The following is a 16615-nucleotide window of genomic DNA, read 5'->3' on the forward strand; positions in this document are numbered from 1 at the left end:
GCTCCGGAGCTTGTCGGGTGTGAATCCTTGCTGGTGAAGTTGGACCTCAAGGGTCAAGTGTTGCGGCAGCCCTCCCCTCGCTCCTCGAGTCGGTAGCCGAGCTGGCAATTGAGTTTCCCAGGCTTATGGTTCTGGGGGATTTCAACTTGCCTTCGCTCGGTGAACACTCTGATGGAGCGCAGGAGTTCATGGCTTCCCTGACAGCCATGGGCTTGATCCAAGTAATTTGGGGCCCAACTCACTCGGTGGGTCACATGCTCGACCTCGTATTCCTCTCGGAGCAGTGGAGTTGTGATCTTGATTTGAGGGGTAGCGAGATCTTACCCCTGTCATGGTCGGACCACTACCTACTGAGGCTTGACTTTCGGAGACCAAACCCCCACTGTAGGGAGGAGGAACCGATTAGGTGGTTCCACCCCAGGTGACTTATGGACCCTTTGGGCTTTCAGACGGAGCTTGGAGTTATTCCTGATACCCTCGTCTGCAGTCCGGCAGAGACTCTGGTTGCTGCCTGGAACTCAGCAGCGACAGAGGCTCTTAACCGGATTGCGCCTTTACAGCCGATCCGAGGCAGTGGATCCAGGAGGGCCCCTTGGTTTACTGAGGAACTCCGGGAGATGAAGTGCCGAAAGAGATGCCTAGGGCAACGATGGAGATCCAGTAAGTCCGAGTCAGACTGAACACTTTTAACATCCAGCATCAGAGCTTACCTCCAGGCAATTAGGACGACTAAAAGAACACACATTGCCTCTCTGATTGCTTCCGCTGAGTCGCGCCCAGCCGCCTTGTTCAGGATAACCCGTTCCCTCCTAAATAGGAGGGATACGAGCGATCCTTTGCAAGGCAGAGCTGAGGATTACGTCCAATTCCTCGTGGATAAAGTTGCTCGGCTTTGGGCGGACCTGGACTCCAATTGCGCAGAACCAGCTGAGGCACCAGGGGAGAATCTGGCAGGACATCACTGGATTGATTTTCAAGCTGTTACCCCTGAGGACGTGGACAAGGCCATGGGAGCTGTAAGTACCTCCACATGTGTACTGGACCCGTGCCCCTCCTGGCTGGTTGCTAACAGCAGGGAGGTGACACGGGGCTGGATCCAGGCGGTTGTTACCACCTCCCTTCGGGAGGGGTTCTTTCTCCCCGCTCTAAAGGCGGCGGTGGTGAGACCCCTTTTGAAGAAACCATCTTTGGATCCAGCCGTCTTAAACAACTATCGTCCAGGCTCCAACCTCCCCTTCGTGGGGAAAGTTGTTGAGAAGGTGGTAGCCTTTCAGCTCCGGCGGTCCTTGGAGGAAACCGATTATCTAGATCCCTTCCAGTCGGGATTTAGGCCTGGCTACAGCACGGAAACCGCTTTGGTCGCATTGATCGATGATCTCTGGAGAGCCAGGGATGGAGGCTATGCCTCCGCCCTAGTGCTCCTTGACCTCTCAGCGGCTTTCGATACCATCGACCATGGTATCCTTCTGCGACGACTGCGGGAGGTGGGGGTGGGAGGCACTGTTCTACAGTGGTTCTCCTCTTACCTCTCGGACAGGTCGCAGTCGGTGTTGGTCGGAGGGCAGAGATCGACCCCTAGGCACCTGATGTATGGGGTACCACAGGGTTCGGTCCTGTCCACCCTCCTGTTTAATATCTACATGAAACCGCTGGGTGAGATCATTCGACGGCATGGGATAAAATATCACCAGTATGCGGACGATACGCAGCTGTATCTGTCCGCCCCGTGCCAACTCAATGAAGCGCTGGACGTGATGTGCCAGGGCCTCGAGGCTGTTAGGGACTGGATGGGGGCTAACAAGCTTGTACCCAATCCAGATAAGACCGAGTGGCTGGTGTGTTTCCCTCCTACTAATTGGCCAAGTGTTCCATCTCTCAGGCTGGGGGGTCAAACAGTATGCCCCTCAGACAGGGTCTGCAATTTGGGAGTCCTCCTGGACCCACAGCTGACTTTTGAACACCACAGCTGTGACCAGGGAGGCATTTGCCCAGGTTCGCCTGGTGCACCAGTTGCGTCCCTACCTGAACCGGGAGGCCCTCAGTCACTCGCGCCCTTGTGACCTCTAGACTGGACTACTGCAACGTACTCTACATGTGGCAGCCCTTGAAGAGCATTCGGCGACTTCAGCTTGTCCAGAATGCAGCTGCGCGAGCGATCGTGGGTGCACCTCGGTTCACCCACGTAACACCTATCCTCCGCGAGCTGCACTGGCTGCCTATTGGTCTCCGGATACGCTTCAAGGCGCTAGTCGTCACTTATAAAGCCCTTCATGGTATTGGACCTGGGTACTTGAGAGACCGCCTGCTGCCAATTACCTCCACCAGACCGATTAGATCCCACAGACTAGGCCTCCTCTGAATTCCATCCGCTGGCCAGTGTCGACTGGCGACTACCCGGAGGAGAGCCTTCTCTGTGGCTGCTCCGACCCTCTGGAACGAACTCCCCGTGGAGATTCGCACCCTCACCACCCTCCAGGCCTTCCGCAAAGCCCTTAAAACCTGGCTGTTCCGACAGGCCTGGGGCTAAAGAACCGTGCCCCTATCTCGAATGGTATGATTGTTGCGCTTTTAAATTATGTATTGTTTTGTGTTGTTGTCAAATTGTTTGTATCCCCCCTTCCCTTGTTTTGAGTTGTGAGCCGCCCTGAGTCCCCCTCGGGGGAAAAGGGCGGCATACAAATGAAATAAACATAAACATAAACTAGGGTTACCTTGCCTAGCGAAGTACGTCATTCTTTGCATTGGTGGAGGTCCCCTGCGATTAAGAGAGGGTGTTATTTCAGGATAGAGGACAGGATCATGATCACAACTGACGCAAGTCTCACAGGTTGGGGTGCCCACCTTGACACATACTTTGCTCAGGTCAGGTGGTTAGAGGTAGAAAGCGCCTTGAGCATTAATCTCCTCGAGCTTAGGGCCATCCGTTTTGCCCTCCTCCACTTCGTTGACAAGGTCGAGGGGACACATGTATGTATTCTGACAGGGCCAAGGCCCATGTCAACGGACAAGGGGGCACCTGGTCAAAGCAGCTAATGGGGGAGGTAGAAGAGCTGGGTCGCTGGGCGGAAGGGCATCTCTTGTCCCTGGTCGCTGAACACATTTCAGGGGTTGATAATGTAAGGGCAGACTGGCTCAGCCATTCTACTCTGGATCAGGTGGAGTGGAGATTACACCCTTCTCTCTTCCAGGTGATTTGGTTCGGGGTCCCGATCATGGATCTCTTCGCCTCTCCAACCAATGCTCAGCTGCCACGGTTCCTCATGAGGTTCCCTACACCAGGGGCAGAAGGGACGGATGCTCTCCGCTGGCCCTGGCCTCAGGGACTACTATACGCTTTCCCGCCACTTCCACTGTTAGCCAGAGTTGTACAAAGAATCATTACGTCCAGGGCAAAAATCATACTGATTGCACTGCACTGGCCATGCCGGCCATGGTTTGCGGATCTTCAGACATTGTCTGGGGAGAGGCCCTGGAGAATCCCGCCAGTCCAGGTGTCCTTCACCCGGGAGTCGCTGGAGCATCTGGACCCCCAGTGGCTCCAGCTAACCGCCTAGTGCTTGAGAGGGAAGGCCTGAGACTGGACAGGTTCTCCACTAGGGTCATAGACACTATACAGGCATCAAGGCGACCCTCCACGGATCGTGTTTATAATGCTACCTGGCAAGTGTTCTGTGAATGGTGTTCTGATAGGGTAACGCCGGTTTCAGCATTGGTTCCCCAAGTCCTCGAGTTCCTCCAGGATGGACTGGAAAAGGGATTGTCACCCAATACCCTTAGGCGGCAGGTAGCGGCCTTGTCCACTATGTTCTGGGGAGGGGGACAATCATTATCTCAGCACCTGGCAGTTAGGAGATACTTAAAAGGGGTTTCTAATCTTAGGCCACCTATAGTACACAGATATCCCACATGGGACTTGGCAAAGGTCCTTGCCTCCCTAATGAAAACACCATTCAAACCTCTAGACACTATTCCTCTATTTCTTTCCCTGAAGGTTGCATTCTTAGTGGCAATCACATCTGCGCAAAGAATATCAGAGCTCCAGGCGCTATCCATTGGCGAAGGGCTCTGCACCTTTTATGAAGATAGGGTGATCCTCAGGCTTGACCCTTCCTTCCGCCCCAAAGTCAATTCATGGTTCCATAGGGCGCAGGACATTGTATTACCTGACTTTTGTCCCTTGCCTTCAAGACCCTTGGAGGAGCAGTGGCACATGCTGGATGCGGCTTGGCAGAAGACGGAACGTCTCTTCGTTTCTTTCCAGCCTTCCTCTCTGGGGCAGAGGGTTTCGGTCACTACCATAGGCAGATGGGTTAGGAAATGTATAGCCACAGCCTATTTTTCCAATGAGGAGCCAGTCCCGCAAGGAATTACGGCCCATTCCACCAGGAGCTCGGCCACTTCTGCGGCATGGAACATCCAGACTTCCCTGGGGGAAATTTGTAGGGCGGAAGCTTGGGCGACCCCATCGCCCTTTGTTCAGAACTATAAGCTGGACAAATTCACTTCGGCAGACGCTGCCTTTGGTCACAGAGTTCTACAAGCGGTCCATACTGACAAGTAATACAACAGTCTCTCCCTCCCAATGGGGACTAGCTTGGGTATGTCCCATAAGTGGATGCTATCTCCAGCTCTATTGAGAAAGGGTGTTGGTACTTACCTGATACACCTCTTCTAATAGAGTGGAGATAGCATCCAGCCCGCCCTGATTGGAGACTGTTCCTTAAGTGATTACCTGGACAAAGTGTTGATGAAGTTGTTGTTCATTGCATTTTGTATCATTGTGGAATTTATTGTTGGGTTTATTATATATCGTTACTAAAGTTGAAAGTTGGATAACATGTGGAGTCTGTTTTTGTTCTTCGTCGAAAAGATGGGTGGGGTCACTCACAGAGACGGGTTATATATGCGGCTAATTAATTATTAATCAGACTCAGTCCAATAGGAGAACGGACAGGATTAACACATAAGTGGATGCTATCTCCACTCTATTAGAAGAGGCATATGAAGTGAGTACCAACGCCCTTTTCCCCTAGAATCACATTTGGAAGTCTGACTTCTAACAGGCACTGAATTAAGTCAAGTCTCCTAACACTGCAACTTCAGGGTTCATTGAAAGATTCACAATTGAGGCATCATGCTCATCTTTTTGTTTGGGATAGTGACAATGGACAAGCAGTAGCCTTGTTTCTCTTTGTTCGTCCATTTATTTTACATTAGGTTCACTTTACAATATTGATAAATTAATTTTGTTGAGTTTACTTCAGAGTAACTTTAATGAAATTTGCTGTGCTTTGGCAAAACACATTTTTATTTTATGCAGCATTTTTCATTTCAATGTTCCACCATCTAAATAATCCAGAAATCATTTTTATCCTGTTAAAGCTATTTAAGATCTGTAGTAGATATCCCAGCCTTTTTATGTCTATAGATCTGGAATTAGTCAAATCTATGATCTAATAGATCTATAATCTATTGCTCCTAGCACACCTGACTTAACCAAATACACTTAGACTGAAACACTGAGGACTATGGATCTTATAAACCTCTGCCTATCTATCTACTTTCAATTTGAAACTACACTACATATTTTACCAATAAATTAAAGGTACACCTACGGCACCAATGATTTCAAGACTTATAGCAAAGATTGTTATGCAACATCTAGAAGCCACGGCACTTCTACAAATACAACCGACAATATAGATGATATTTTCATTTCAATATAAAAGGGCCAATTACAGAACATCCACAGGATAATCTACTTCTTCAAAGGAATCTACTGTACCAGAGAAAGAGAAAACATCATCTCTCTGCTCTTCTTGGACATCAGTATGGGTGGGTTTCAAATTTTTTTAGAATCTATTCTGTAGATGTGGCCTGTTTTGTGAGAGTGGCTCGGCGGTCATGTGATGCTCTTGCTTAGCAACCAAAATTTGGGGCTCAATTGTGGTCATAAGTTCTTTTCTTTCCTTCCTTTTTCTTTCTTTCTTTCCCTTTCTTTCTTTCTCTCCTTCTTTCCCTGCTTTCTTGTCTCTCTCCCTTCCCCTTTCTTCCTCTTCCTCTTTCCTTTTTCCTTTTCCTCTCTTCCTTCCTTCCTTCCTTCCTTCCTTCCATCCTTTCTTTCCTCTCTCTCTCCCACTTTCTTTTTCTTTCACAACACTCATGCTCAGATAGACTTCCCAGCTGTTTTTGTATAGTGCTTTCCACCACATAAAGAAGGAAAATTAAATAGATATGCAAACACTCTATTATATCCCAGTTAGTTTTCAGGATTTCTTTGTTCTTAACAAAATAGATGCTAAAGCTAGCTTGAAATTATCTTTCTGACCTTTTACAGCTGAATTAAGGCAAGATCCAAAATCAGAAATAACAGAAGGATTTTGCTTCCTCATTAGTCTTACTAGCTTAACCACACCTACTGAGAAGTCAATCAAGAATGTCCAAGGAGTGCTTATCAACACATTTCTATGAAGGATACAAAAATTCTTCAACTTCACATCTTATTTAAAGAAGGCAGTTTTTGCTGAAGATGAGAATCCATCTTCAGCATTTAAGCCAGGCTAATTATACAGCTTTTCTTTTCTCAAAGAGACTCCTTTTGAGAATCCTATGGCTGGAACAAAATGGAATAAATCCAACTGCATCCTTTGTTCAAGAGAAGAAGCACACTAATCCTGAAGTCAACTGCCTTCTCAATTTTGGAATAATTTCAATCCTAGCCAAGTCTCTTTCCACTTCTGATTTGTGACAATCATCACAGCATGGCAGAAAATACTAAAGATAGAATTAGAACTTGCTGCTGCTGCTGAGGGAGGGCTGGCTGGGCAGTGACCCCCATTGGCCGCCCCCTCATGGGCCGTACCCACCCCCTGCTCGGCCTGCCTGATGAAGCAGTGGTGGCAGCGCTTTGCTGGGCGATGGGCAGGACAGAGGAGAGTGCGGTGCTGCCGCCCTTGCCTCTCGGGCTCTTCTTGCAGGACATGCTGGCTGGCGGTGCTTCAGGGTGCCCCGGCCGCTGGCTCTTCCATGCGCAGCCCAGCTCCCAGCACCGCCGTCATCCCGCCTGGTGCCCGTCCTCGGCAGCACAGATGGGCTCCGGACCGTACACATTTTTCACAGAGGATTTCTCCCCCCAATTGGAAATGAGGCATCTGTGAAAGACAAGGTAACATGCCCCGCAGAAGAAGGAACAGGAGGGGAGGTCGAGCCAACCACCAGTCGGGTCAGGGCAAACCTCCGCCAGCCCACCTGCCGCCATGCAGTGGCTGGGTGGGCGCCGGGCTAGCCCCGCTGTCCTGGCCAAGTAGCGCCCACCGCTTACCTTGAAGGTGATGTTGTGGAACCCACTGCTGCTGCTGAGGGAGGGTGGGCTGGACAGTGACCCCCGTTGGCCGCCCCCTCCTGGGCCGCTCCTGCCCCCTGCCTGATGAAGCAGTGGCAGCAGCGCGTTGCTGGGCAATGGGCAGTACAGAGGAGGGCGTGGCGCTGCTGCCCTTGCCTCTGGGGCTCTTCTTGCAGGGCGCCCCAGCCTCTGGCTCCTCTGTTCCCAGCACTGCCGACATCCCGTCCAGTGCCCGTTCTCGGCAGCATGGTCGGTCTTTTTTGGGGGGGGGGAATCCCCAAAACCAGGTTGCCCAGCACCTTGAAAAGGTCTGCATGGGGCTGCAGTGGCTGCAAAACACGGCATGAGGGGAAGAAGCCCCCAAACCCAGCGGGGAGCCTAAGCAAAGGAGGAGGCAGAGAGCTGGGTGGAGGAAGGGGGAAACCCTAGTTCAGGGACTTCTGCCCCTTCTGCATCCAAAGAAATCTGTGTAGGGCTTTGGCAGCTGCAAAGTGCACCACGAGGGGCAGAAGTCCCCAAGGCCCTAACCCAGTGGGGAAATGTAGCACCAGCAGTAGCAGTGTGGCTTTTTGCAGCAGCACACTGCCCTGATCAAACTGCCTTATGGCACCCTTTGCAGCCCGCTCTGCGTGGAGTCGAGTTGGTGGCAGGCAGCCCTCACTAGGGTTTCTCCCTTCCTCCATCCAGCTCTCCGCCTCCTCCTTTGCTAAGGATCCCTGCTGGGTTTGGGGGGCTTCTGCCCCACATGTCACGCTTTGCAAGCATGGTGAGGTGGGGGAGAGGGAGAGAGAGATCAAGTGGTGACCAGGCGGGCAGGGGGAGAGAGCGGGGGTGGGCAGGAGCATTTTGGTTCGGTGCCACCAGACCATCCAGTACTGAAAGGCACGGTAAATTTGACCATCCGGTAGGGGTGTACCGGACCAAACTGGCAGAAACCCATCCCTTGGACGGGCATACAGTTAGTGGTAATCGGCCGGTAGCCGTACTGGTATGGTCCCCTGGCCTGCCCCCGCCAGTTCATTCCCTGTTCACTCACTCTCTCTCCCTGCCTGTCTGCACCATGTTTGCCCTGCTCACCACTTCCTTTGCCTGCCCAGTCAGCATCAGCATCAGCGGTGCCGGTCATGGCTGAGAGCTTTCTTTGCTAGCCGCCTCCGAAAAATTCTCCATTTTAAAAGCCAGTGATGAAGCATTAGGACCCAACCTGCACTTTAACCAACCAACCAACTGGGAGTTAGTTTGGAACCAGAAGAAAAAAGAACCAGTGAGTGGCTACGTCTAGGTTGGGGGGGGGGATGTTGGGGGGGGATGGGTGGGAAGGAGCCATGAGGTCCCTGAGTGAACGCTGGGCAATATAGGTGGATGACCTTGCTTTCCAGTCGCCGGTGAGTGGCTGCATCCAGCTGGGGGATTGGAGGGGGCGGCTGAGCGAGCACTGGACAAGAAGGCAGGAGGTCCTAGGGGAGGGGATTGAGCCCAAATTGCATCCCACTGCGAGCATCTCTCAGCTGTTGTGTGGAGGGAAAAATCTTGCACAGTAAAGAAAAATTTCTCATGAGTGCGAGGCAGTTAACAGCTTTTTGAATTCTTGGGAAGTTTTTCTTTTCTGTGCAAGCATTTTCCCTGCACACAACGGCTGAGAGACCCTCAATTTGGGGTGGCAAGTGGGGCACGGGGTGGGGAAAGCCCGGCTATGAGATGCACATCTTACCGGAGACTGGCGGCTCCAGATTTCGCGGCTTGAAAATCTGTGAGGTTGCTTTGGGAGGAGGCAGATGGGCAGCATTCCCCTTCTCCCTGGCCCTGCAGCCTTGGAGCAAGCGTTTGCACAGTAAAGAAAATCTTTTCACGAATGTGAGAAGTTCTTAATTGCATTTACTGTGCAAGTTGCTGCAGACTCGCTAGCTGCAGGCACCCGGGGGGTCGGTGGAATTCTGCCTGTCTGCCTTACCCCTCCAGAAGCAACCTCGGATGTTTTCAAGCTCATCTGGAGAGCTTTAAAAAAAAAAAAGCCGCAAGATCCGGAGTGATGGGGTCCTGGGCAACCTGGTTCTGGGGATCCCCCCTAAAAGACCTCCCGCCAGTCTCTCCGGATGTTGCAGCTTTTTCAAAGGTTTTCTTAAAAAAATACACCTCTCCAGACAAGCTTGAAAACCTGCGAGGTTGGCTGGTTGAGCTCATGAACACCATTTGCAATTTCTTTTTGGATTTTGTTGCTGGCTGGAGTTGGCTTTCTCCTGGTGATGCAGCCACGTTGCTCTGGCTGCATCCGGGCGGGCCTTGGGACGGTCAGCAGTCTGTGCACCAGCTGGCAATGGGACGTGCGGGGCTGGAGGTGATAGGGAGGTTGTGCAGGGCTAGAGGCAGCAGTGAGGCGAGGCATCGAGGCCGTCCTGGCCACCTGCTACGGGATGTGGCATCTGCTGGATGGCCACTCTTTCGTGCCCATTGCAGTTGGTTTTCTCCTGACGACCTTCCTCTCCGGAGCGTCCCCATCGCTCTGGCTGCACTTGGATGGGCCCTGGGACAGTCAGCAGCCTATGCGCCACCCTGTGACTGCTGCCATTTGAAAGCCCCCATGTGAAAGCCAACTGCAGCCAGCAATGGGACACGCAGTGCTGGAGATGGCAGAGAGGTGCGCCATATGAAAGCCACAAGGAGAAAGCCACTGCAGCTGACAATGGAATGCACAGGGCTGGAGGCGGCAGGGAGGTAGGATGTTGAGGCCGCCCTGGGCGGTTGCAACGGGACACAGCAGCTGCTGGATGGACGCTCCTTCATGCTCTGTTGCTGGTGCAGCTAGCTTTCTCCTGGCAACCTTCCTCTCTGGAGCATCCCCGTCACTCTGGCTGCGTCTGGGCAGGTTCTGGGATATTCAGCAGCCCATGTGCTGCTGTCATGTGACCGCTCTGGGGGCAGAGTGCCCGCCCGGAGTGGTGGGTCTGCCCCAGAAGGTCTCTGCCAGCCAGAAGAAAGCCAACTGCAGCTGGCAATGGGACGCGAAGGAGCCGTTGTCCAGCAGAACATGGAGTGTCCCCAGGTTGGTGGCATGGCGGGGAGGTTGCGTGGAGAAATTTTTGCCAACTGGAAGAGGTGTGTGTGTGAGTGAGGGGGGGGGGGACAGAGATAAAGAAAGAAAGAAGGAAGGAAGGAAGGAAGGAAGGAAGGAAGGAAGGAAGGAAGGAAAGAAAGATAAACTCTTTGGGAAATTATAATTTATCTCAGGTATCTTTCTGGATATAAGATGAGAGGCTATAACAATTAAGTTTTCTATAATGTTGAAATATTATAGATTGTGAATGTGTCCACCCTGTAAATATCAAAGGTATTTTTGGGTTCATCTAGATTCATTACAAAATTTCTAAGAATATTTCTCATGTTGGAAAATTGATTCAGAAGATGGAACTTCTTCCCTCCTCCCTCCTCTCTATCTATCTATCTATCTATCTATCTATCTATCTATCTATCTATCTATCTATCTATCTATCTATCATCTACCTACCTACCTACCTTCCTACCTACTTACGTATCATCATATATCTCTATTTACCTACCTTGATAACTAGCTAGCTAGCTCTGTCCAAACAGTATTATACCTGATAAGGTAGCTGAGTTGATAAAATGTCTGTCTTCCTCTCAAGCTGTTCTTTTTATTCAGACAAATAAGGCACCCACAATAATGCCTTTATATTGCGTGGATACAAGAGACAAAAATATTGGCCCCTCACTTCATTCTTTTCCGTCACCAGTTCAGAATAACCACTATTTCACCAGCTTTGGATGAAAAGGAAAGGTAAAGCTGGCTGTCCCCTCAGATTAACATGAAGCCCACTTCTGCCAGCTGATCTCTCTCTTCTCTTAGGGAAATAAATATGTTTATAAAGCCTATAAAAGGTGGAATATTATATAAATACAAGGAATATTTTTTTCACAGCAGTGAAAAAAGTTGGTGGGTCAGCTTTGTAAGGTGCATATATTTTATGATGCAAAACATCTACTTAGGTCCACCTTTTGTGTCTCTTTGGAAAGAAAGAAAGAGTAAGAGAGAAAGAAAGAGAAGGAAAGAAAAAGAAAGAGTAAGAAGGAAAGAAAAAGAGGAAGAAAGAGGGAGAGAAAAAGACAAGAAAGGTGGGAAGGAAGGAGAGAAAGGGAAAGAAAGAAAGAAAGAAAGAAAGAAAGAAAGAAAGAAAGAAAGAAAGAAAGAAAGAAAGAAAGAAAGAAAGAGGAAGGATGGAAGGAAAGAAAGAGAACTTACGGTCACTATTGAGCCCAAAATTTTGGTTGCTAAGCAAGAGCGTTGTTAAGTAAGTTTCACCACATTTTACAAGTTGGCCATGCCCACCCAAGTCACATGACCATCAAGCCACTCCCAGCAAGTCACATGACTGTCAAGCCATGCCCACAAAATAGGGCATGCCTACAGAATAGGTAGTAAAAAAAATTGAAATCCACCACTGCCCTCAACTTTAACAAAATGTTCCTGACCATTCAACCTAAGACAGCACAATACAAGCCCTAAAAAGGATAACACTGCCATAGTTCAAGAACATTTCAGAAAGACTGCTACACCCACACAGAATCAGCATAGCACACAAGCCAAATAAATTCCATCAAAATATCCTAAGTAATCCCAAGAAAAGACAGCAATATACAGTATAATGACTACATCAGCCCTGTGGAGGACAAACAAGCAGAAGACAGGCCAAAATGGAAATGAGCACAGTGCCTTAGAGTCAGATATAACTGGACAGGAAAACCTTTATTCTTTTATTGTCTTTGTTGACAATCCCTGTTATCCCTATATATCTCAGACATGGTATTCAGTCATTCTGGTGAACAGGTAGCGGAAATTTTGAGTAGTTTGGAGAACCAAAAAATACCACCTCTGACTGGCTCTGCCCCCATCCATTCACTGCCTCCTGAGTCACAGATGATCGGCATTCCAGCTGATCAGCTTGGTCTTCTTCTATTGGCCGGCACAGGAGAAAGGAGCTGGAAAGGAGATTAGTGGGGTGTGGAGGGAATGGGGATTTTACAATATACTTGCCCTGTAGTAGGGTGGAAATGGAGATTTTACGGCATCCTTCCCCCAGGAGTGGGAAGGGAATGGGGATTTTACAGTATCTTTGCCCTGGAGTGGGGAGGGAATGGGGATTTTTGCAATATCCTTTCCACACCCATGCCCACAGAAAAGATAGTAAAAATTTTTGAATCCCACCACTGCTTTAACAGCATACAATATGGAAAGATTTGATATCCTACCTTTGAACATGATGGAGATTTAGCAACATTCCTTTTTAAGAAGATCTCAGTAGATCCTCAGATGTAGAGATTGACATAACTGTACAAGTCTTCCTGATCTGCACTCTATATTTTATCTAATTCCCCCACATCCCCACTATTAGCAGATGTTTTAAATGGTCCTAACCAGAAATAATGTTTTTTTCTATTGAGAGAGGGGTCCAATGCAAACATGTGAAAGTGAACAAATCTTGTGCTATTACATTAGAAGAAATAAAGACAAAAACGGTTTCTGACATCTTCATTGGCCAACTTAGCTTGTTTAAATATATAAAGTATATATCCATTTAAGTAAACTGGGCTTATTTAAATAAAATCCATTATATAATTTATTATGTTCATATAAATTAAATATATAAAATATTAAATGTTAAAAGTATAAAGAACAAAAAACATAAACATATTTTATTTTTTCATTATTTGTTTCATTAACTGAACTATTTTATGTGATTTTTTACAGAGAATTGTTTTTGTTATATTGTCTTTTTTTCTAAAACCATATTACAAACAAATTAATTTACTTTTGGAGTAATATAAGGCTTTTATGTTTATTGAATTGTAATCTAATTTCCCCTATGCAACTGAAATGAAGTTGAGGACTACCTCCAGTAACAATTTATAAATAGTTGTGAGCAGTGATGGGTTTCAAATTTTTTTAGAATCTCTTCTGTAGGTGTGGCCTGCTTTGTGGGAGTTGCTTGCCGGCCATGTGACCGGATGGGAGTGGCTTGCCAGTGTTGTGGTTGGGTGGGCATGGCCAACTTGTAAAATGTGGTGAAACTCACTTAACAATGCTCTTGCTTAGCAACCAAAATGTTGGCTCAGAAACTATGGCATTTGAAACATGCAAGTCTTAAAGCTGTCAAGTTACAAGACCCTTGCATCCCTAACCCTTTAGAAAAAAAAAAACCCAGGGGTGTTCAAACTTGACAGCTTTAAGACTTGTGGACTTCAACTCCCAGAATTCCTCATCTCGCTCTTCATCTTGATGATGCGCGGACGGGCGGGGAGAGGGAGCTGGAACCGGCTCTAAATGGCACTGTAGATTGTGGAACCTCTTCTATAGAAGTGGTTAGAACTGGTAGGAGCTCACCCCTGGTTGTGGGACTATATTAAATTTGTCATTAAAAAAGATGAAGAGCCATAGCGTTAGGAACAGGAGTACCCAGTATGTGAATGACAATAGAGAACTATTTTTGTCTCTAATTCATCTTTGAAATTTTAAAACATACCAAAATCTATTTTTCCATGGACTCCTGTGAATTTGTTTTAAAATAAATCAGTAAGTTCTAATTTATAGTAGGTAATATTATTAAATTCCACAGATCTTTTAGCTTAGATGTTTCTGATTTTACATTACTATATTGTAATTGATTGATTTCCTATAAAAATTTAGCAATTTTATACTGCTAAAGATGGCTGAGTATAACCTGAATCTTTGCCATATTCTTCCCATTGATGACAAGCCTTATCAGTCCAAGTGTTAGTATTAGTAGTGGACAGTAGCTGCAGAATACAAAGCTGCCAAAAGGAGAGAGATGAGGAACAGATCGGGGTGGGTTATCGAAGTTGAAATATGTGTTGTAGTTCTAAGTGGGCATACTGCCAAACATCCAAATTTTGATCATATGACCCTAGTGATGCTGCAACAACTATTAACTTCAAGGAGTGGCCATAACTATCAATTCATTTCAGCCCTATTGTCATTTTGATCGGTTGTTGTATGAATGGTAGTTCAACAAGGGCTACCTGTATTGGAACAACTGCTAAGGCTTAATGTCATCCTAGAAGATAGATCTGCTAAAATTAATACTAATTATTAAAACTACAAAACACACAAATTCAGTGAACTTTTTGGTTTTTAGGAATGCATAAGATTGGGTCTGTATAAGTTTTAAATTATTTTTGAACTATAGCAATACACTTTTTGATGGATACATTCTCTTCAAGCATTTCACTGAAAAGCATGCATTTTACCTCCTTCAGTAGAGGGACAAACTGCTTTGGAGCTGAGGGGTTTTCTATCTTTTCAACTGCCCTTTTGCTCTGATTGGTGGAACAATAATGATCATCTTCTATTGTAATCTGTTCATTCTCTTCTGCTTCCAATTGACTCTGATTGAAACGGAGGGAGCCTTTCAGAATATCCTTAATCTGTTGAAGATAAGGACAGAAATGTATGCTTTGGATGAATTCTAAAAAAGGCTACCTAGATTCTCTAGAGAGAACTATCCTATCATCAACTAACTTAAGTGATTAAAACATGTACAAAATGGCCAACAGTGTTTCTCAGTAAAAAAAAAGCTTTAGGAAACTCATGAATCTTTTAGGCAACGCAAATACATTTAAAAGAATAAAATATTACAACAGGTTCTAATGTCATTAAAATGCTGACATATACCATGCAAGGATGATAATAATGAAGAAGAAGAAGAAGAAGAAGAAGAAGAAGAAGAAGAAGAAGAAGAAGAAGAAGAAGAAGAAGAAGAAGAAGAAAAAATATCATGACCTGGCCATCGAAGCATGTAACAGTGATACCCATTGTCATCGGGGCACTTAGCACCATGTCCAAGAATTTTATAAGATACATCAACAAATTACAGCTTCTTGCAATAACACCAGCGGAACTGCAAAAAAAACCTGTTTTAAGAAGGTACTTGGTTGATACCTAGGATGCTGGCAGCAAACCGTATCAACCATTAGCACCAGTCAATGGTATTTGTAATGCATTTTTGAATGTTCTGTTGGCTGAGTTTAATGTTTAATGAAAAATGTATTGTTATTGTTGTTATTATTATTGTTGCTATTGTTGTTATTATTGTTATTATTATTGATATGCCAGAGTCAAAGAAAAAGATGTTGATATGGGTCCTGGGTGTCAACAAAGTACCTTCTACTTGGAACATTGTATATTTTAAGAAGGTACTTGGTTGATATCTGGGACGCTGGCAGCAACCCATTAACACCAGTCAATGATATTTGTGATACATTTTTGAATGTTCAGTTGACTGAGTTTTATGTTTAATGAATACAGAATAATAATAATAATAATAATAATAATAATAATAATAATAATAATGGTGGTGGTGATGTAATAAATCACTTTAATTGTAATTTCACATGTTTTGCACCTGACATTTCAGCTTTGAACAGCATCTGGGGAAAACTGGGGATCATTGGGATGAAGGTAAAGTGGCCCACTATGATTCTATCCCCCTGGCTGTATACAGTAAAAGCCACACTACTGCATAATAATAGGGGGTGGGGGAGATGGAAACAGATGGGTAGAACTTGGGTAACCATACCTCTCTGGAAATAGTGACAGGACTTTTAGGTAGTTCCTGGAAGAATGCTATTATCGCACAAGAAAAAAAATAGAAATCTCTGGTTGCTAATGAACATGAGGAAAGTAACAATTAAAATGGGAGGGAATTTCAGTAATCAAGGTATGTTCCCAGAGAAAATTTATCTGGTATTCCAAGACAACCCCATTACGAGTAGTCTAGAGAAATTTAGTTTTCCTCTGCACTGATTTTTTAAACATAATGTTAAGATTTATAGATCAATAAAATACTAAAATTATATCACTTTTCTTCCATACCTGCTTCAGTCCAGCCAAAGAAACTAGAATTTCATCTTCCTTTTCCAAGTGTTCTTGCAGGATGACTTCTTGAATATTTCCTATAATGTCATTATCAATGAATCAGTCTCATGTTTATTTCTATCAAACAGACGTGCTTTTCTGTGTTTTATAAAATGTTAAAAATCACAAGTTGTTAAGATTTTTTTAAAAAAAAATATTCAGGAGTTTCCTAAACCTGAAGCTATGAAGTATAATTAAATTAAAGATAAACATGACCATTACTGAGCACAAGTACTCTTCAACAGTTGCAGCAATAATTTACTTGCTACTGATATAAGAAATAGAACTTCTAGGACACGGTACATTATTCTCCTACTGACACATACATC

At 46.1% G+C, this 16615-nt stretch overlaps 1 protein-coding gene across 1 annotated transcript in view; it reads right to left on the minus strand.

The window, feature by feature from the left end:
• The window catches only part of TBC1D5 (TBC1 domain family member 5), a 379115-nt gene that overhangs the window by 28499 nt on the left and 334001 nt on the right, over positions 1 to 16615 (minus strand). The window contains exons 17-18 of the mRNA XM_032235839.1: positions 16245 to 16324; positions 14621 to 14797 (exon numbers count right to left, since the gene is read on the minus strand). Of these exons, the coding sequence (XP_032091730.1) occupies positions 14621 to 14797; positions 16245 to 16324 (257 nt within the window). The remainder of the gene's footprint in view (positions 1 to 14620; positions 14798 to 16244; positions 16325 to 16615) is intronic.

Source organism: Thamnophis elegans, chromosome Z (genome assembly GCF_009769535.1).
Source record: "Thamnophis elegans isolate rThaEle1 chromosome Z, rThaEle1.pri, whole genome shotgun sequence".
Lineage (NCBI taxonomy): Eukaryota > Metazoa > Chordata > Lepidosauria > Squamata > Colubridae > Thamnophis > Thamnophis elegans.